At 37.2% G+C, this 20,695-nt stretch overlaps 2 protein-coding genes across 5 annotated transcripts; both read right to left on the reverse strand.

The window, feature by feature from the left end:
• Positions 1–3,163: 3,163 nt before the first annotated feature.
• Positions 3,164–14,878, reverse strand: LOC113045593 (pleckstrin homology domain-containing family M member 2-like). 4 transcript variants are annotated; one of them, XM_026206039.1, is made up of 20 exons: positions 14,751–14,878; positions 13,757–13,863; positions 13,550–13,659; positions 12,861–12,960; positions 12,674–12,761; positions 12,010–12,184; positions 10,836–10,895; positions 9,529–9,796; positions 8,145–8,891; positions 7,965–8,034; positions 7,465–7,555; positions 7,309–7,373; positions 7,144–7,232; positions 6,927–7,059; positions 6,049–6,239; positions 5,892–5,957; positions 5,623–5,782; positions 4,889–5,068; positions 4,539–4,655; positions 3,164–4,067 (listed from the first exon to the last, which is right to left on the reverse strand). In XM_026206039.1, the coding sequence occupies exons 1-20, from the start codon at positions 14,808–14,810 to the stop codon at positions 3,930–3,932; spliced, it is 3,015 nt and encodes a 1,004-aa protein (XP_026061824.1). In that variant the 5' UTR covers positions 14,811–14,878; the 3' UTR covers positions 3,164–3,929. The 4 variants fall into 4 exon arrangements, with proteins under 4 accessions (XP_026061824.1, XP_026061823.1, XP_026061826.1 ...); XM_026206038.1 differs by having other exon boundaries at positions 9,529–9,799; XM_026206041.1 differs by lacking the exon at positions 10,836–10,895.
• Positions 14,879–16,222: 1,344 nt separating this feature from the next.
• Positions 16,223–20,456, reverse strand: LOC113045595 (dolichyl-diphosphooligosaccharide--protein glycosyltransferase 48 kDa subunit-like). Its single transcript, XM_026206046.1, has 11 exons — positions 20,176–20,456; positions 19,826–19,936; positions 19,650–19,736; positions 19,456–19,559; positions 18,647–18,741; positions 18,468–18,561; positions 18,234–18,382; positions 17,821–17,968; positions 17,524–17,644; positions 17,260–17,366; positions 16,223–17,178 (listed from the first exon to the last, which is right to left on the reverse strand). Exons 1-11 carry the CDS (start codon positions 20,405–20,407, stop codon positions 17,029–17,031), a joined length of 1,398 nt encoding a protein of 465 aa, XP_026061831.1. The 5' UTR covers positions 20,408–20,456; the 3' UTR covers positions 16,223–17,028.
• Between the last annotated feature and the right edge of the window lie 239 nt (positions 20,457–20,695).

Consider the following 20,695-nt stretch of genomic DNA (forward strand, 5'->3'; position numbering starts at 1 on the left):
TTGTAAATGACAATCTGACAACAATTACAACTATATTGTATGTTTTATTGAAATGTGACAGGTAAAAACCTTAAGGATTTAACAAATAAGCAGTCATGTGCTAATTAGACAGCAATTTTAGCACAGAACCAAACAGCTCTGCAATGACTTTGATGACACACAGCACCTAAAACTTGTTTCGATTAACAAACACATCTCAAAACGTATGCATCAGTACATAATGCTTTTTAACACATATCAGTACACTCACATATCTAGGAGGGATGAAGCCCCCATTTTGCAGGCTTCCATAACTGTCTGGACCATGAGTCTCACCACTGTAGTCCAGGTCCAGCAGAACCATCAGCACCTCAGGGTTCCTCTTCTTCAGCATGATAGACAGCTAGAATCAAATGCTGAGGTGGAGCTAGTAGAGACTAAGTCGTTTAACTCACATTCAGAGCTTCTATCTATATACAAAGTCCCACGTTCCAGTCCAGGCACTCCTGCAGAACATCAGAATCCAATAAATCATGCACATTAATTAAATTTGAGATAAAAGTGTAAGTGCATTCCTCCCCCAAAGAAGAGCTGCCGGAAAGGAGACAAAGGAAAAGCACATAGTGCCTCTTAAGCGGATGAGACAAAACAGGGGCAGAAGTGGTTCTGCAGCATCTCTGCACTCTGTCTCCCTGTCTCATTCATTGCAACCCACTGTCTCCTCAGCACTCTAGAGGGTTACTTACCATAAATCCTCTGGCTTGCGAGCCTATACTTTTCTCTTCGGCGAGGAACACATGTAAAAACACCTTACAACAAGAATGCATATATTCCATTTCCTGTTAAAGAAAGATTATACTATGCAACACTTAACACAGTGTCATGTACAGGTAGGCAATTCACTTAAATCAAAAGCCTCTTGAGGTGAAGATCTAATTTTTTATGCATTAGAATTGCACATAAATCCAGTCTCAGATCAACTATAGATGCACTAAATTTTGTGTTTCAAAAGGAGCATAAATCTTGTGGCCTAAAGTAGTATATGATCTATTGGAATGATGGAACATCAAAGTTCAAAAATATTCAGTGCAAAGAGGTAAAATGTTGCAATGCCACCTGAAAGTTAGGAATTGTCCTAAACAAATTGGCTGAATCAGAGAAGAATTCTGCTGCAGGCTTTACATTGCTTTAGTTGCAATACCATTATCTGCATTTTGTATCTTTCACTAATCATTAGTACTTAACAGCTATTTAAAGTCTACCATTAGCCGTTTGAATGGTATTTACAGACTACTGGGTCAGTCTTACGTGCTGCATGCTTGGCTGAGAGCCACAAATAGCTCATATTCCTCACTACTCAAGTGCAAGAGCATTTGTGAGACAAACATTTTGAGCACAAATGACTTTTTACGGTCTCAAAATATAAAATAATACAAAATCTCTGTATGTACCATGTGATCCTTTCTGCTTGATATGTTCCCCATCCCATCCCCCCAATATCTGAGGTGCGTTGATATTTTGATGTTACTGCAGCAGTGCAGAGAGGAGAGAAATTAAGAGAAGGGGTTTGGCAGTTAAAGTGAGAGGGAGGAGGGTTTGAGTACCTTCCATTCACTGAAGTGAACCGCAGGAGTAAAGAGGCAAGGAAAAGGAAAAGAAGCAATGCCACCCGACAAGAAAGAATATAACTAGAAATATGGGCCCAATATATACAAAATATATTTTAAAAAGTTTAAAAGTTATACAACTACAAGAGGACTTAAGTTCTATAGCGGTGATGCCATTTGTTCAATTTTAGTTTGAATTAAACGCTAACAACAACTATGTCCAGTAATGTCACAGATACCATTAGATGGTGCCATTTCTTTGTGTTATTGTTTCTAGTTTATCTATAAAGTAGTAATTTGATGAATGCATTTTTCTCTATTTTCATATTTCATCATTTACACACCCTAAAGTTGTTCCAAACCTGTAGTGTTTATTTATTTATTTATTTTTAACACAAAATCATTTCTATCGAAGAATATTTGTAACCAAACAGTTGCTGGTAGCCAATGACTTCCATAGTAGAACAAATACTATGAAGTTCAATGGCTGCTAGCCACTGTTTGATTACTAACATTCTTCAAAACATCTTCCTTTTGTTTTGGGAATGAGTAAATTATGACAATTTTCATTTTGGGGTGAACTATCCCTTAAACACCGGTTTTAAATTGTCTATTTAAATGCCACTATTGGGATTGTTTGTATAATTTTAGTATTAATCTTTATATTTCTGACATTCTTGTTCTTCTATACAATAATCGGTTTTAAAAAGATTCACAGTTAATGACCACAAGTTTTTTCCCTTTCAAAGTCAAAGTCAGTGTCATTACAAATGCAAATGTTATTATTCAAAAGTTTTCAAAAAAAAAAAAACATTTTATTTATATTTGTTATCATATATGACAACATCTTCCAAAATGTACATGCAGCGTGTTAGAACAACATAACTGACTACTGTAGGTCACTCTCATTAAAAAAAAATTAAAAAATAAAACCACATTTAAATTGTTAACGAACAACTGTATTCCATCATTGTCCAGCAATGTATTATTTAAAGTCACTGTTGACTGGAACAAACTTCAACATACCTGAGATTCTGCTTCCATTCATCACAGTCTGTCAGATCCACATTACTCCAGTTTACTCAAGTCTGCTTTCTTTAAAACCACTCTACATTCTTAAAACAACTTTACAGTGTCTCATTGGAAATGGTATATTATACCTAAATGCATCACTGAGTGAGGAACATTTGCACATTTGAGGGAATGCATTTGATATTTAAGCTAAAACACAGCTGATAACACCTTTTGGAGAGTTTGACCTTAAACAAATGCTTGACTGACTGCATTCAATTGCAAAAAAAATACATTTTTCTTAAAACCGAAAAATTTGTGAATGCTTATGTATGATCAGAAAATCATTTTAAAGGCATAAAAAAATATATAAAAAAAACCCTCAAACCTTTTTTTTTTAATGAACGTGCAACACTGATCCTTGTGCAATTCTCCTGTAACCAACACCTTCACATCTAAACTATTATAGCTGCAAGAGCTATATCTTATTTAGATTTTATATATATATATATACATATATATATATATATATATATATATATATATATATATATATATATATATATATAAATAAAAGTAGTATATCTTAGACTAATGATATTATAGAATTGTATGACCCTTATAACAGTATTTTATTGATTGATCCTATCAAAAGACTTCAGTCCAATATAACAAAAGCGATTACATGCTGGTACCGTACCATCATTGTTACCAGTGCTGACTGATATAAGATATCTAAAAGAAAGCCGGACCGATTCCCCTTTTTTTTCTCTCTGTGTATTTTGAGTGTCTGTGCCAAGCTGCCATGCAAACCGTTATACTTTCAAATAGTTAGCCAGCTAATACCAATGGTGTAAACATAACTAAACTTCTCTTTCCCAAGTGCTCACAAAGCAGTTTGTACCTCTTTATATACGTAGAACAAGCATGATGTACAGTATCTGTCCAAAGACTTTATACAAGAAGGGGATATTAAAAAAAAAAAAAAAGATTTTGAGTTATTACCATTTACACTCTATATAGTATAATCACATGTAATGGAAGAGAACTGCTAGATCTCTTGTTTTTTTGATTGCCTGTTGCAGACTTCCACTTTTAATAGCCAAAGCCTTAATCTTAATTCCTTAAATATTTGTGCATGGCAAGTGTAAACAAGGTCCGGCCTCATTACCGGTAGATAAATATCATGAGACCATGTTACTCGATATTGACTCTGGTCTGGAGAGCTCACAGTGACTGTTTGTACCTACATAAACAGTAGGTTTGCTGGTGAGCTGACTCCTCCATGCTGTATTATTTAATCCTGGGCTCACTGTAGTGATAGACCGGTCATCAGCACCATGGTTCTCTCTCTGATCGACCTCTGTGTAGGCTGTCACTCCTCTGCCATGCACTCTTCATCAGCTCCTGCGCTTCTCTACACCTCTTCTGCACCGATGGGTCTGAAACCGGCTTACGAGGTAGGCTTACCTGGACACACATATGTAGAAATTCATGCTGTTAAACAAACAAATTATATTAATAAGAAAATTGATGAGATGTTTTTTTATGCTCACCAAGGTTGGATTTATTTGATCGAAAACACAGCAAAAAGAGTAATATTGCTAAACTACATTTAAAATATATTTTAAAATACATTAAAATACAAAATAGTAATTTAGGAAAAGATGAATTTTAGCAGTCTCTTAGCAGTCATTTAAGTGCCATGTCATATTTCAAAAATCATTCTAGTTTTGGTGCTTTGGTGTAGAAATCTTTTGTAACATAAACAATTTTACTGATCTATTAAAAATCCATTGGGGGAATATTTTCCAACAAAAGCATCTTTTGCATGTAAAAGTAGAGCTGAAGTACAGCAAATATATAATATGTTAAATATGAAACTACAGATGCCATTCAGAAGTGATGATTTGCTAGCTATGAAAAAAGCTTTTTCTTCACCTGGTAAACAGCAGCCCATGCTTTACCCAATTCTCCAAGTAGCCGATCTCGCTCCTCACATCCGCTAAAATACAAAACCCAGGGTGGGAGAAACTGAGCACGATCTTCTGCAAATTCCTGCAGACACAAAGGGTGATTAGTGCACATACAAATAAATTAATTAAATAAATAAAAAAACACCACCAAGTAAAGCTTCGGCATTTGTGATTCATAATAAGCAAACATTTCAAGAAAAAAGAATCCAGGGAACACCCTAAATTTGATGAGTTTATTTGTAGATGTGAAAATATTAAGAGCAAACATCTGTTCACAGAGACATCTGTCACACAACAACTCGAAAGAACTCTTACAATGACACAGTATTCTTTATCCTCTTCCAGGCATACAGCTGTGATATCATTCAGATCAGCCCCTCCTAGGGAACGGAAAAAACTGGTCTGGCAATCCTGGTGACATGTGAGCAACTTCCTGTCTGTGAGTACAAGGCAACATGGAATACAGGGTGCAGGAGCTACTCCATGTGGAATAATCTGAGAAACAAAAATAAACAACCGCGGTCAACATCTGGGGAATCATTCTGATAATTCTGGACAGGCTATACAAAGAAAAAAAAATATCTACAGGATCCACTATAGGCTGGCAAACTCTAGATAATTTATTGCCCCACAGTCTAGAAGAGTCAATACTAGTCAGAGCCAGTCTGCAGATTTGAGTTGACAGATTTGACAGAAAATCACGTAGTGTATGACTGTGCACTCATGATGCCACTTTGTGACCGTTTTAAAATTTGTTTAGAATTTAAATGTTGTGTAGTATATTTCATCCATAAGATGCAAATGTTGGCATGTCTGAAACTAATGAGGAACAACAACACATTGTCATGTGGTAAAATGCACACTCCCACATTTTGCTCACACGCCACAAGCTCCGAAAAAGACAGTAGATTTGAATGGAAAGTCTGAAACTTAAAACTGTGTTTAGTCACACTACCCAAAAACTGTAGAGATCTTGTTTGCAAGAAAATGGATGTAGAAATGCTTCCAGTAAAAAAAAAAAAGTTAATGTGTGTATGATTGCAGCTTACCCCTTTAGAGACAGACTGGCAAATCAGCTGCATCCATTCAGCCATTTCCAGTTCGTTTTCTGCACTGAGCACTAATGGAGGATGTTCAGTCAGAATCACTTGAAAAGCATGAGGCTTCTCGGAGCTGTTTGAACGCCTACAGCCTCCACAGTGCCCTCCCCTATAACAAACACAATCGCATGCAAATACACAGCAAATGTTTATAAGTGGGCACCTTTTAAATTGAAAAGAACATTCATTTCACATTGCTAAGAGTGTAAACTGCTTACCCCATGGTCACAGACATCAGAGGTGTAACATCTGTTCTCTCTGCATACTGATACAGGATGCCGTTGCTGCCAGATGAACAGCAGATTTAGATTCAGCACACCCAAACAGCTTGCTGAATTACTGTTGAATAGCTTAAAGCACCAAACCATTTTGTACCTGAGAACCAAGTAACAGCTTTTCCACACTTCCTTCCCCAAATAAGTGCTCCTGGCCCGGTACAACAGTGCCCCCTCTTTAGTGCTACTGGATTCTCTGGAGCTGAATGGAGATGTTGGTGAAGCCACCACTGCATCTATTGGGTCCTCCCAGTGAACCAGAGAATACAGGCGGATACTCATCTCAGGTAACTACACAGACAGTTAGCACAATGTCAATAAGACAAGTCCCAGTATGTGCGTTTAATTAACTATTCGATGCACCAAGTACTTTTGTAATGCTCGTTTCAAAGACAGGTTTGTGGAACAGAAACAAAGGTCTTGAGATTTATATATTTTTTCATAAAGTTTATTGTGAGATGTCAAATTATCTTTTTTCTCTTTGAGATAATTAGTACATAATATATACACAAAAGGGTTAATACTGTATAAGAATAATTATCCTGTAAGCACTGTAACTACTTTAAAATGATATTAGTCCAAAAAAAAAGTGCTATAATTATTACAAAGCTGCTTGTTGTGAATTAATTTATTTGTAAACAGGGAAATAAAAACTGGAAAAAATGAACAATACTTAGTAAGAGGGAAAAACAAATAAATGTACACAATTAATTTTAATTATACTTTTATATTTTTTTAATGTATTAACTATATTGTTGTATCAACAATGTATTAATAATAATCTATTAATTTCAATAATTTTAAGTCATCCTGCACCCCTCTTGGAACCACTGGTCTAAACTGTATAATCAATGTAAATGGTTTAATTGTAATTGTATTTATAGAAAGAGTCAGCATGAGGAACTAAGATTATCAAATTGAGCCACTGTCTGCCAGACTCTTGTGAATTATTTAGGGTGATAGATCTCCCCCATTTACCTCACAGGGAGTCTCTTGGCATACAAACTTAGAAAGAGCAAGTTTCTCCATGGTGGCGTCAGTGAGAACAGAGGGGTAGGGAAGCTCCCTACAGCCATTTTCCAAGGCCGCTTTCAGCACAGTCAGGAACCAGCTGAGGAGAGAACATGAACAGATCCTCTTCAAAGACGTCTACTAATCAACTTCATGGGGATGCCCTTTGATTTTGAAAACTTACACAGTCAGAGATGAGTCAGCTGTGTCTAAAAGGAACTGCCGTCTTCTGTTAGTGCACACTAAAGTGATCGTCTGCTGGTGGAGTCCCACCTAAGGCACAAACAAAGGCTCTTATCTCTCTGCAGCAAGTCAAACTGATCATTTAGGATTCAGGTCGTTTACTCACAGAGATGTAGTCCAGCTCATTATAAGATACCGCCTCCTCAACAGTATAAGGCTTCTCTGCTGCCCCTGAAAACCAATGGGACACAACAACAACTGCAAACATGTGCTTTTGTAGACATATAGCAATGTCCTGCTCTTCCAATGAAGGTTTGCTGACCTTTTCGTAAGAGGTAAATGTAGCAGTCCGTCAACAGCAGAAACAGAGGCTGCAAATCTCCTTCCATGTGGCCTGTGCTCATCCTCACCATCTGAAATTAAATGAAAAAATGCAGACCAATCAATAGGTAACACTCGTTTACAACAGGGGTCCCCAACCTCATTCCTGGAGCTGGAGCCTGTACATGTTATTTTTTTTTACTTTTTTGGTAGGATGCATTACATTCATTGATAACATTACAAAATGTCTCTATATCAAATCAATAAATAAATAAATAAACATTTAACCTTTCTATTCATCAAAGAATTCTGAGAAAAAATGTAAACATAAGCGATGTGGTCACTTCTGATCACCAATGAATGTGGTTTGAGTGATTGTTTCACAAAATGGTACGATAAAAGGGTGAAATGAGTAAATGGGTAGCCTGCAGCATGGACACAATTTAAAGCCACAAATACAAAGTTATCCATTCAGTGCTGTTAAATCAAGCACAGTATCACCTTAAAGAGCTGTTCTTCATTCTCCCTGAAAACATGAATCACGAGTAGCAGAAGGTGATTGTTATCCACCCTGTACAACAAAAAAACAAATACGTAAACCTCTTAATAACTCACATATAGTGTCAATAAAGCTATTCCAAACCAAGCTGGTCACTGATTTCAATCCGTTTACAGTCTCACTTAAACTCTGCAGCATGAGAGCTCTGTATTGTGTGGTCTTTATCCTCCTCCTGCTTTTCTTCTTTATTCCGTTCCTCCTCAGCTGACATTTCTACGGGGATGGAGGGATCCTGCCCTGCAGCTGGTGATTCTGCTTTTCCCTCATCTTCATCGCCAACAGGAACATCCTGCGACTCGCCATTCCCTGCAGAGTCATTGCACCCACCACACCAGGCAGCAGGGTCTGGACTCTGGGAGGTAAAGCAGTAGAAGTCCGCGGGTGGCAGGGGGGCCTGAAGGAAGCTATGTCTTGGGTCTGAAGGTTCACCACCTGAGTCCTCTCGAAAGGGCCGCTGATGAGGGAGTCCATCGTGATTAGTGCAAGTTCCATTCTCTTCCTCCTCACCTTCACTTCGCTGCCAGCTTTCCCCATGCAAAGAACCATTCAGCCTGTCCATGACATCACGGAGGGGTTCGCCCACACTGTCCATAGAAGTGTCCGTCATTTCAGGGAGCCTCAGCCCTGCCTCCGGATCTTCATCATCTCCTTTTTGTCTCCCATTCCTCATAGACTCTGAGACAGGACCATTTGGCCCCTCCAGAGGAGCCCGACTGTCCATATTAACATCGTCTAATACAATGTCTCTCTCAACTACAACCTGAAGGCATTTCTCAGTGTCTGGAGAGGTGGCATTCTGCTCACTGCTCATAGAGTCTGTCAACCCTCTTCCCCGTCGTTTCTTACAATGTCTTCTGCGCCTTGCCATTCTGTAGCACAACAAAGGAAAACCAAACAGAAAAATACATTAATATACCTAATGTTAAAACTATGTAGCAGTATGTCATTGTGAAATAATATACAAGAACATTATATTTAAGTGGAGCTGGAAGGTTATGTTGGTCATAGAGGGACTAGAGGGACCAAATAGTATTGCAAAATTATTTTTCCATTGATGGTCATTCAAAAATATCCTTTTATTCTGATAAAATAAATTTTTCAAGCAACATACAAAATTGTAAATATATTTTATTACATGTTCCGCAATGTAAAAATGTTTTGCCCTTGACTGTTTGTCTTAGAGAGCCATTTAAACCATAATCTAGACTTCCTCCAGGATGTGCTATTCATGTAACTGCCATAAAGATAAAAGGGAATGCTAACAGATCTCTTTTTCCAAGTATTACAGATTTAATTGGTTTAGACAAGCTCACACCACTGGTTGAGCTTCAAACTGGCTTTTTTTTTTTAAATGCCAGCATCTAGTCTTTAAGAAGTTGAAATATAAACGGAAAGGGAAGTATGGTAACACACACACAAATTATACACTTCCCCATACCAACTAATAATGTGTGACTGATATGCTACTACAACCCTAGACCATAAGACCTAATACTCAAGACACACCTGATGACTTCCAGCTCAGTGTTGGTGATCTCAGCATCTTCTCCTGTTTTTGAATCATGCCGGCTAGCCATGTGCACTGGGGTGACGTCAGCGGAAGTGTTAGTGCCTGAGTCCTCATTGAAGGGATTGTGCTGAATTGTAGGGCTTCGCGACAGAGATGTGGCTCTGATGGTGCATGCAGAGGCCCTCAATACAACGCAGTCGCTGACGACAGTCTGAGGGTCCAATCCTGAGGAGCGGGGCCCACTGACTGGATCAGTCAATTCTCCTTCTGTCAGAAAACAAGAACAAGACGGGAAAACACAAGGGACATGCAGGTATTAGGAGCTCATTGTAGTAGTATTAGGCTGAGACTGAATCATGACAAATGCACAGAGACATACAACACACATAAGCTGTTTTGCAACACAAACTTAGCCTTCTAGCTATTTCCAAATCATTATTTTATGTATCTGAAATTCTGACAAATAATCACAAACAGGGAAATCCATTTTTTTATTTACATATTCTTTGATGAAGTTCAAAGCATCAGCATTAAATTGAATTAGAACCTTTTGTTACACTATTAATCAATTTAATACATTATTGCTGAATAAAAGTGTTCATTCCTTTTAAACAAATATTAGTGACCCAAAATTATTAAGCAGTATAGTGACAAAACTGTAGTATTGATGACAGAAGAATGTGATCTTGCATCATTTTTTAGAAAGAAAATGAACCATAATTAGATAATAACTTCTTCATTAAGTACTGTAAGTGTTGTATCTGAATTAAATAACACTAAACTCAAAAGTTAAAACATAACTTTTGTCAGATCTACAAAGAATAATTTTATATCATTCAAGCAACAAAAAATATGTCTATATATATAAAAGACTCCTATTTGATTATTATGGTCAGCATTTCATAATCAATAAATTACAATAACTTAAGAATATCTGCCACAGAATATAAAGCTTTGGAAGCAGCTAACATGCAAACCAGCTGCCACACACTGCCACAGGTGCAAAAGCAGAAAACACAATCTGACAATAAACATCAAGTTCCATCTGCATCAGACACTGTGTATGTTTTAGTATCATCCATCAGAAAAGGGTTTGGTTCTGTTTAGTCTAATACAGAACATGGTCACCAGTAACCCATCAATGAAATCACCAAAAGCACACAGCCCATAACAGCTTCTGTGCATTAAACAAACAAGCACAGAGTGAAAAGACCATGCAATGCAGGTTAGTAGGTTTGTACCGATGGACTGGTTGGGTTTGCGAATGTTAGATTGGGGAGGGGGGAAATTAACCATGTCCCACCTTCCCAGTCTGCACTTGGCAATGACTGCAACACAGGGAAGATGTCACCAAAATCATAATCTAAAAAAAGGAGAAATAAGACTCATCAATAGGCAGGAAAAATTATGAAGTGTATGAAAGAACAACAGAAACTAAAAGAGATATAAAGTGAATGCGAAACTTGGCATTTGAGGAACTAAAAGCTGTGAAATGTGTCACTGAATGAAATGAAAGCATGAATGTGTGATCATGAAGGGTCACTGAGATTACTGAACACTCAGTGTCCTCATCTCTTAGATAAACAATCTTTAAAGGGATACTCCACCCCAAAATGAAAATGTTGTCTTCGGAACACAATTTAAGATATTTTGGATGAAAACTGGGAGGCTTCTGACTGTCCCATTTACTTCAAAGTAAATTACACTGTCAAGATACAGAAAAATATGAAAGGCATCATCAGAATAGTCCATCTGCTATCAGTGGTTCAACCATAACGATAAGCGACAACATTACTTTTTGTACGTGAAAAAAAGAAATGACTCTATTCAACAATTTGTCTCCAGTAACTCTCCACATCGCTGTTGAGCAATTTTGGAGAATATGAGCTGAACGCAAGCAGTGTACGCTCTTCTGTGTCAGCCAGGCACAAAGATACATTGTTCAAGTGTATTTTCGCTTTGATTTGAACCATGGATCCGTGCACCGTGGCTGACACAGAATAGTGTACACTGCTTGCGTTTGGCTCATATTCTCCAAAATGGCGATAAGGTAATTTTGTTTTCTTCGCGTACAAAAAGTATTCTCGTCACTTCATAACATTACAGTTTAACCACTGATGGTAGATGGACTATTCATAATATGTGTTTCATACTTTTCTGGACCTTGACAGTGTAATTTACTTGGCAGTCAATAACAGTCACAACAAGCCTCCCGGTTTTCATCTAAAATATCTTAAATTGTGTTCGACATGGGGGTAAGTGATTAATGACAACATTTTCATATTGGGGTGGAGTATCCCTTTAACAAAGATTACAGAATAATCAATTACATCAAGTTAAATATTCCAACTTGTAAAATAAAAGATTAAAAGTGAACAATAATATCCAAAAGAGTGAAAATAAGACAGAAGTTGGAATAGTAAGAGACAGAGAGAGATGGAGAAAACTAAATGGTGAATTGAAGCCGAGCAGCTCACCTTCACTGGATGGGGCAATAGCGCTGTCGTCCCACTCAAGGTTAGTAGAGGTGAGTGACGTGAAAGAGTGCAGAGACAGGCTATCCGAGCTTGGCAACCTCTCCTCAAAATCCAACAGATTCTGGGGTTTGTAGTATTCTGGCATGTAAGGAGCAACATCCAGATATGGCACATCCTGTCACCAATTAAAAAATTAAGAATTAAGCAGTGAAAATATTGAAATCTTCAGTCATGGAAGATATAGAACAGTATAAAATGTAGTAATGGAAGAGCAGTATTTTGATATTATAAGTGAGTAGTTCATATAAATATGTTTAGTAATTGTAAATGGCATTCAATACTTCATCTAAAACTATTTTAAATAGTTTTGCTAGTTATTTTACCATTATTATACGACTTACATTGAGAGGCAACATGGGATATTCATACTTATTTCTAAATATTTTTAAAATAATTTGTCACATTGCAGGGCTACTGAAGGCAAGATTGACTAAAACAAAACTTTTTGACCAGTCAGAGCACCTTAATGATATACTTTCTACAGCTTGTACAGAGAAGTCAGTTGTTTATATAGCAATAAACTGTATGAGACACATCAGGTCTAGGACATACGGTGGAAAAGCCCGTCAAATTCTAGACAGGAGAAATCAATGAAGAGTCATACCAATTCGAGGTCAAAGTGAATGAACTCCAGCCCAGAGACAAGCGTAAGAAACAGAGTGAGATGGTCATGACTGCAAACCAGTGCATTTCTGTAAAGGAGGAAGCAGTGTTCACACATCACAAAAATCAGCTTTCATTTGTGGTCTGAAACCACAGAGGGACAATAATATTATTTCAAAGTCACTCACTTGTAATAATATTTCTGGAGCAGTCCTTGATTCTCTTGAAAAAGTCGGAGGTAGCTTTCTAAAGAACTTTCACTGAGTGCCAAGTAAAGCCAGGCACGACCTGTGGAACAACAACATAGCATTCAGAACATAGTTAACTACATGAAACAAAGTCCACACAGCGCCACAATATTCAACATCTGAAAATACCTGCAAATACATTATATTTACATTTTAAATGTTTGGGGTTGGTAAGATTTTTTAAAGTTTTGAAAGAGGTCTCTTCTGGTCACCATTTAGACAAGAGTAAAAACAGTCACATTGTGAAATAATTATAATTTAAAATAAAAGCTTTCTATTTCATTACTTTATAATGACAAGGCTGAATTTTCATCAGCTGCCATTACTTCAGTCTTCAGTGTCACATGACCGTTAAAAAAAATCTTCTAATATGCTGATTTGTTATTATCAACACTGAAAACAGTTGTGCTTCTTAATATTTGTTATTTTTTTTGTTATTGTTATTATTTGAAAAAAAAAAAATCAGGATTCTTTGATAAATGGAAAGTTCAAAAGAACAGCACTTTTCAAATGGAAATTTCTGTAACATTATAAATATATTTACTTAAATATCTTACCGTCCCCAAACTTTTGAATGATACTAAAAGCAGATCAACAAGTCATCATAGGTGGTAAAGGTTTGATCTTACTTCGGCCAAGATTGGTAGCTATGTGCTGGAGCTCATCTATCTGTTGGACAGCCTCTCGTCGTGAGAAGTGTAATACGAGTACCCAGTAACCCGATGAGATGTCCTGCAGCCTTCGAGATGTAGAGAAAAGAGAAGTTCAGTGAGCCTACAAATGTCTACACTAAAAGGGTTTCGGTTTTAAAAAAACTCTGGTGCAATTGGTCGAACCCATAAAGCAGAGCATGATCCAGGTGTTCACACAACCGCTGAAGAACCCGGTCGTGATTCCTGATTGCCGGCGTCTCGTCCTCACAGGCGGCAAAGTAACTCTGCAACTGTGGATTAATTGGTAAAAAAAAAAAAAAAAAAAAAAAAAATCACTTCAGTGTGAAAGAAGAATATCTGGTAAATTTCTGGCATGTGCACAGCCACGACATTCCAAGCAATCTTTTTCATTCTAGATAAACAATCTCTGATGAGAAATGCATTCTCAGAATTCACAGTTCTGTGATTCGATGATGAAAGCAGAGCTTCTTGGTGGTCAAGTCCATCATAAAACCCTGAGAACTAACTAATGCCAAGCTCCTGACAGACTAAATTCTGAATGACTAAATCAGACGATTTCAGGGTGTGCAAGCAGCTAATAGTCAAAATAACACAGCAGCCAAAGACAGAACAAGAAAAAAAGAAAGAACAAATATTCTGATGTTGCAATCAGCAAAGTAAGTTACTGCAGAAAAAAAACAGTCCAGACAAATGCAGGATGTCCCCATAAAATAAGTATCAAGCTCGGTTTGCCCTAATAATAGCATCTCATTTGATAACAGGACTTGTTCACAGGGGCATCGTATCACTGTCAGACGTGTCCATGATGCAATAAACGGTGTTTACTTGACGTATGTCTAAAGTGACTCATATTATTTTATTGATAAACAGATATTATCTAACGTTACTCTAAAAGTACACAATATAACCTAGAATTACTCAATGTAGTGCACTGACAGCTCTCTGTCTAGCCTGATATTTATTAAATCTTGACTTATAAGGAAACACTGGATGTTATTTCATAAGATGTCAAGGCGTTTGTCTTCAAAAGACAGCAGGAGGGGGGAGGCCCAACTATTTTGATAGCGTAAACAACGAAACCTCAAACTATCCTTGAAATTATAAACTAGAAAAGGTCTATATTTATCCTTACTGCGTGTATATAAATTTTTTTTACCTTCTTGACAGAGAGAGAGATGTTTTCGAGGATCCTGTCTTTGACTTTGAGTTGATCCATGTCTGGCTGCTCTCGCCGCGGATGTCAGCTGACGCGCTCCCGACTTGTGTACACACAGGCCACGAGCTGTTCAGTGATGACGTCAATTTGTAGGCCAACCCTGTATTCGCAATGGGTTTCCGCCATATGCTCTGTGGTTAACATTACTCGAGGAGACTCAAGTTCTGTTCTATACACAATCATACCTCAAACTGTACTTTTGGAACAGTAGTTTGTTTTAAAAACACAAGTCGCTACATAAGGCCTACTTATCGGTTTCATTCTACGTCAGTCGTCGAGCACGTGCTCTGACTTTGTTTTGAACGAAACCCATAAACATTATATATATATATATATATATATATATATATATATATATATATATATATATATATATATATATATATATATATATATATAATGGTGTTTAACGTTGTCTATTGTGTTAAAGTATTAAAATAATAAATGTAAAAAATTTGAGAGAGATGCAATTAATTTTTTTAATTAATTTACATTTAGCAGTTGGCCTTCAAGAAATCGGTCTGTTATAAACACAAGGCAGGATTATCCAGATTTTTTTTTTCAGTCCTTGTCTGTCATAAAGCAAACCATTTGGATCACACACAAAAAAAACTGCTCTCGCAAAAAAAAATTGAAGGTGGGCTTGATGTCCTAAATGTACACTGTATACAATAGGAAAAAAGGTGCACTTCGGTTTAGACTTTTGGGATCAGTAAGATAAAAGTAAAATATATATATATATATATACACATGTTACTGACCCCAAAATTTTGAACTGTAGTGTATAAACGTAATTTCTAAAATGATTTAGCACTACTATCTTATGTACTATCTTACTATGTTTTCCGTATCAGGACATGAAAAACCATCTGGTCCTTGGGAGGTCTTTAAAAAATGAACAATTAAACCTCAGATGAACAACAACACATGACATATTACACACTGTCATTATTTATTAAACATAAACAAGGCCATAGTGGATAAAGCATGTGTGACAAACTGGACTGTTAAAATGGGAATGCAGTGGGTAAGTAACAGTAAGGCACTGCTAATCAAATACCTTTGATCAACTGATCATCAGCAAGTGTGAGCACCCCGTTAAAGCAGAAGTTTTGGCAGTTTGCTGGTCTGGAGCCTTCAGGTGCGAGTTAACACAAGGCTAAAAAAAGGAAAGACATCAGCAATGATCTTACAAAAGCAATTGATTCTGCCATCAATCTGGGAAGGGCCATTTTCAAACAAACTGAAGTCTATCATTCCAAAGTGAGGAAGATTATTCAGAAGTGGAAGACATTCAAGATACACAATGACATTCCCAGGAGTTGACATCCCAGGAAATTCACCCCATGGTCAGACCAGTAAATACAATAGAAATTGTAGATAACCCAATAACTACACCACAGAAAACAGGCCTCAGTTAACATGTTTAATAATAAAGATTGTGACAGTACAATTAGAAAAAGACCAGACATATGGCATGTGATGTCATGTGTCTTTATTCAACTGAGATATTATTTCATAATTTTAAGACCTGCCAAGGACCATATGATTTCTTTTTTTATGTCCTGATATGGAAAACCATGGAATTAAACAGGGTGTTCGTATATATTGTGTGTGTGACTCGATTGCGCCGACTCTATTGTCACACATTCTATCCTATGAATTCAGTAACTGAAAATGCACAAATACAAAAAATAAACTTGCCCATGTAGTTTACATTTGAGAGACGAGGTTCTAAATCTGTATAAACCATATTCATAACTGCTAAACCCATCATGAAATCTGATGAAACTGAAAAACTGAGGACATAAGATTTAGTGTTGGAATGTTAAAACTTTACTATCTTCAGGTGTTTTAACCACATTGTGAGCATCCATTCCTTTTTACAAATGGTAATTTTCAAAACAAACTTCTCATAGCAAGAGCCAAAGCATCAGTGCATGTTGTATCGTAAAACCATGTCAAATAAAACATGAAGTGTGCCCCAAATCACTTTAAATTAACAAATGGCAAACCGGAAAACAAAAACATATCTTTCGTTAGACTACCCAACCCCCCTTCATCATTGCTTTTAGTTGTAATGGCACTCACCAAAACAAGCCCATACCAACATTTCAGATCTCCAATTATAATGACTGCCAGAGGTCCAAAGCCCATCAGCTTTTATTTATTTATTTATTCTTACATTTTCTAGTACTCCTCTTCACTGATACTCATTTTAATCAGACTTCTCTTTTTCTCTCATATGTAGAAAAACGATACTGAAAACAAAGAGTCCTGCCATCATAGAGAAGGCACTGGCATAATATGGAAAGGCAGAGGGGATGAAGCGCTCATACTGGGTATGCTGCAAGGGGCGGACAGAAACCTGTGGAATAACAAAAGAATCAGTTAATATCAAGGAAATGTTGGAGCAGGAGCAAGTTTTACAATGAATTTTGAATTTTACCTGGGTTGAGGAGTACAGGTGTGTGTAGCCAAGTCTGTTGTAGTCAACTTTGAACTGAAAAACTCCATATACATCTGGAAGCTTAAACTGTACACTGTATTTTCCACCTAAACAACCAGCAGTCATGATTTTAATGGCATACATCATTAACAAACACTACTATTATAGAGTTTTTTTTAACTCCATTACTCTTCAGTGACCCTAAACTTTTGAACAGTAATCTGCATGCATGAAATAATGCTGATTATAATGATAACAACATACCATTTTTCTTGAGGTAGGTCCTAACAAATGCATCAATTCTGACAAACTCCAGCTGAATGTCATCTCCATCAAAAGGCACCCACTTTCCACCAGACAACATCTCAATCACGATGCTGTAGTCCTGTAAGGACAATCCAAGCAGCAGCAGTAAGCCAAACTGCTTTGCTTCTCAGAGCATGCCATGCTTCTTTCAAAGTGAATGTCAATTCTTCAGAATTTGCCTGTTTCTCAGTCACAAACCATGTGTTAACTGTTAAATTATATATAATGCCTATATAAGTATATGGCATGCCTCACCACAAGGTCAGTAATGGTGTAGGCAGCAGGGGGGGTGCTCTCTCCAACTGGATGATGGGTAACAGCCCCAACCCTAAGAACACCAGCCTCCTTAAACACCCAGCGGGACAGGGCCTCAGCCAGCTCCTGGTTACCAGTCTGTTCATACCTAAAAATATACACATCATGCATCAAACAACCTCTAAACAAATCTAGAAATATATTTTTCATCATGCCACCGTTCATTCTGTTAACGGACTGAACTTCACAGTTAATAAAACATAAGAGAACTCACTCCAAAGACTCGAGACCTGACTCAAACTCCAGAGACAAACACTTCAAACTCTTCATGTTAAAGACTTGTGAACATCTCTGATATATAATAATAATAATAGTAATAATAATAATATGAATATGAATATATATTAACAGACCTCATTGAACCGGGGGTGGCCTTCTGCACAGGGGAGTTGAAGAAAGCATCACTGAAGAATTGCAGTGACCCGCTGAAAACCACACGTGCATTGTTCCTTGCCTGCAGACCGGCGATCAGGAGGGTGTTCTTTCCAACTGCATGAGGATACTGAAGAGCAAAAAAAAGAGATTGAGGTGAATGCAAATGGATTTAACAACAACAAAAAGAACATTGAAAGCTCTGAAATATTTACCTGTGTGATGGGGCGATCAGGGAAGTAGGAGTAAGAGGTGGAGGATCCTGTCAGTATGTCCAGCACCAGAGAGTTATCTGGATCAGCCACCATGCTGAAAAAAGAAAGGCAACTCATAACTTTAACAGTTAAAATTTCAGAATAAGATGATGACAGACCAGGCTATCAAGACCACTTACCCAACACCTTTGAACAGGACTGGTTTATCAGTGGGCTTGCCAACTATAGTTGGGGCTTTAAGAAGATTCTCTGGATCTGCAACAATCAGAGTGTGCTGTAAAATAAAATTACCCATGAACAAACTTCAAACAATGATTTGATGAATTGAAATTATGACGAACAAAGAATTTTGTTTTAAAAGTATGTTTTAGAATGTAAAACACACAATATGACATCATGAAATGGCAATTCATTTGAATTCACGAAGTAAAGTTCATTTACTGTTATTGGCTTAATTTGGCTATTCTTTCTTGAATCTTCTTTACATTAAAGGGAAAGTTCAGCTAAAAATGAGTCTTTCTTCTGTGAAACACAATGAAGATATTTTGAAGAATGTTGGGAACAAAACAGTTGCAGGTAGCCTTCAGTGTAGAATTTTTCAAGGGTTAACAAAGTCAAAGAGTCTAGGTGACAACAGCCAAAAAGGAAAGTAATTTTAGAGGGAATGTAAATTATTATATTTCAGGATTTCAAAGACATATTACCAAGCAATTAAATCAAGGAAATGGTTCATTTTTTAAATTAAAGTTTAGTATATTTGAGCTCATGATTTTTAATACAAACAGATGGTCAAATTTAAGTCCTGCCTTTTCTTACAATGATCAACTTCTCTTCCACATAACAATATGTAAGAGAGGATTTGTTGATATGTGTGTTACATTGTAAAATTAAGTAAAAACAGGAACCAATTCGTTGTTGACTTTGAATATTGAATTTTTCATTTCAAAAATTGCTCTAAGCTGAATTTTTTCCTCCATCCATTACTGACCTCGCCAGGATCAGAAACGTCATAGTTATGGTGGTCAATGACAGCAGTTTTCTCCTCATCAAATTCAATCCCACATTCACTGCCTAGCTCTCTCAGAGGGTCACCTGTCAGAGTCAAAGACACGGTGTTAAAAAGATTACTGATGTCAACAGGCCAATAAGTGAGCACTTATGCAAAACCAATACAGCACTCACCAATATCAGAGCTGGCAGCAACCAGAACATTTCCTCCACCGTCGATGAAGGCTGTAATGGTCTCTACATTGATGCTGCCCCCAAAATCTGTTCCGTTGGAAACATGCAAACATGGATATACAAACATAAAAATGGCAGATTGACATGAAATCTAGGTTCACTATAACAGGACTCACCTTCCACTGATGGCGAAAATATTATGAGATGGTCGTAGAGGAACTGGCCATACTTGATCAAAGAGAGACCAGGATCATCAACAGTCTTAAAAGTAAGGTCAAACCCACGATCTGAGAACAAGAATGTAGTTGTGGGTTAAATAATAAAATTTAAAAAAACGTGCAATACCTTTCATGGTCTGTAACGTTACAGGTAACGTATATTGGTGCAACTATTCAATCAGATTCTCATAGGCTCACAAAGCTTCTTCTACTCATATAGCATTTAAGCGAACATGCTAACCATGTTTTCAGGTGCTAATGTAATATTTTGGAGTGTTTAAAATAGGTAAATATCAGATCACGCTCACCTGCTAAACTGCGGAAGAAGATTGAATGAGTGTCTCTGATGTTGGGATTGTCCAGGAGAACGAGCGTCTTTCCGTCTCCTAAAACTGCCTGCAACATTAACGCCACGGATAAAACCAGCAGAGCGCTTCGGCTGAATCCACCAGACAATGTGGGAACCATTGTACCACGCCGTCTTTTGCAGGTTAATGTTGCAGGAGTCGCGATGTCCCTCATTAAGCAACCCATCGCCATTTTCCTCCTTTGGACAACGTCAGCGCTAACGCGGACGTGAACTCTGACCCAGCCAGCAGCCAATCGCGTGCTGCCTCATAGACTCATAAATATTATAATAAGACAGCCCTCATCGTAACCTGGTACAAACATAAGGAGGACCAAACCTGCAGAAATATAAAAAATGTAAATAAGTTACAAAATGATAAAATAATGTCAAAATAAATATTGAAAATGGGTCATTCCTCAACTGCGGTGGCAAGTGGAGTCCCTCTACGTTACTACAGTTGAAATAAACTGTAAATACCA

The sequence above is a fragment of the Carassius auratus genome, chromosome 27 (assembly GCF_003368295.1).
Source record: "Carassius auratus strain Wakin chromosome 27, ASM336829v1, whole genome shotgun sequence".
Taxonomy (NCBI): Eukaryota; Metazoa; Chordata; class Actinopteri; order Cypriniformes; family Cyprinidae; genus Carassius; species Carassius auratus.

Bases quoted from the DNA above. Each gene is read 5' to 3' on its own strand.
- LOC113045593 (XM_026206038.1), bottom strand. From the start codon at position 14,810: ATGGATCAACTCAAAGTCAAAGACAGGATCCTCGAAAACATCTCTCTC. The intron at 12,185-12,673 runs GTATGACTCTTC...AATTGGTGACAG, and splicing joins TTCACTTTGACCTCGAATTG to GATGTGCCATATCTGGATGT. The intron at 7,060-7,143 runs GTAAGTTTTCAA...TTCTCTCCTCAG, and splicing joins GCTGACTCATCTCTGACTGT to CTGGTTCCTGACTGTGCTGA.
- LOC113045595 (XM_026206046.1), bottom strand. From the start codon at position 20,407: ATGGCGATGGGTTGCTTAATGAGGGACATCGCGACTCCTGCAACATTA. The intron at 18,383-18,467 runs GTAAATATTTCA...TTTGCTCTTCAG, and splicing joins CTGATCGCCCCATCACACAG to TATCCTCATGCAGTTGGAAA. The intron at 17,645-17,820 runs GTGAGGCATGCC...TTGTCCTTACAG, and splicing joins ACACCATTACTGACCTTGTG to GACTACAGCATCGTGATTGA.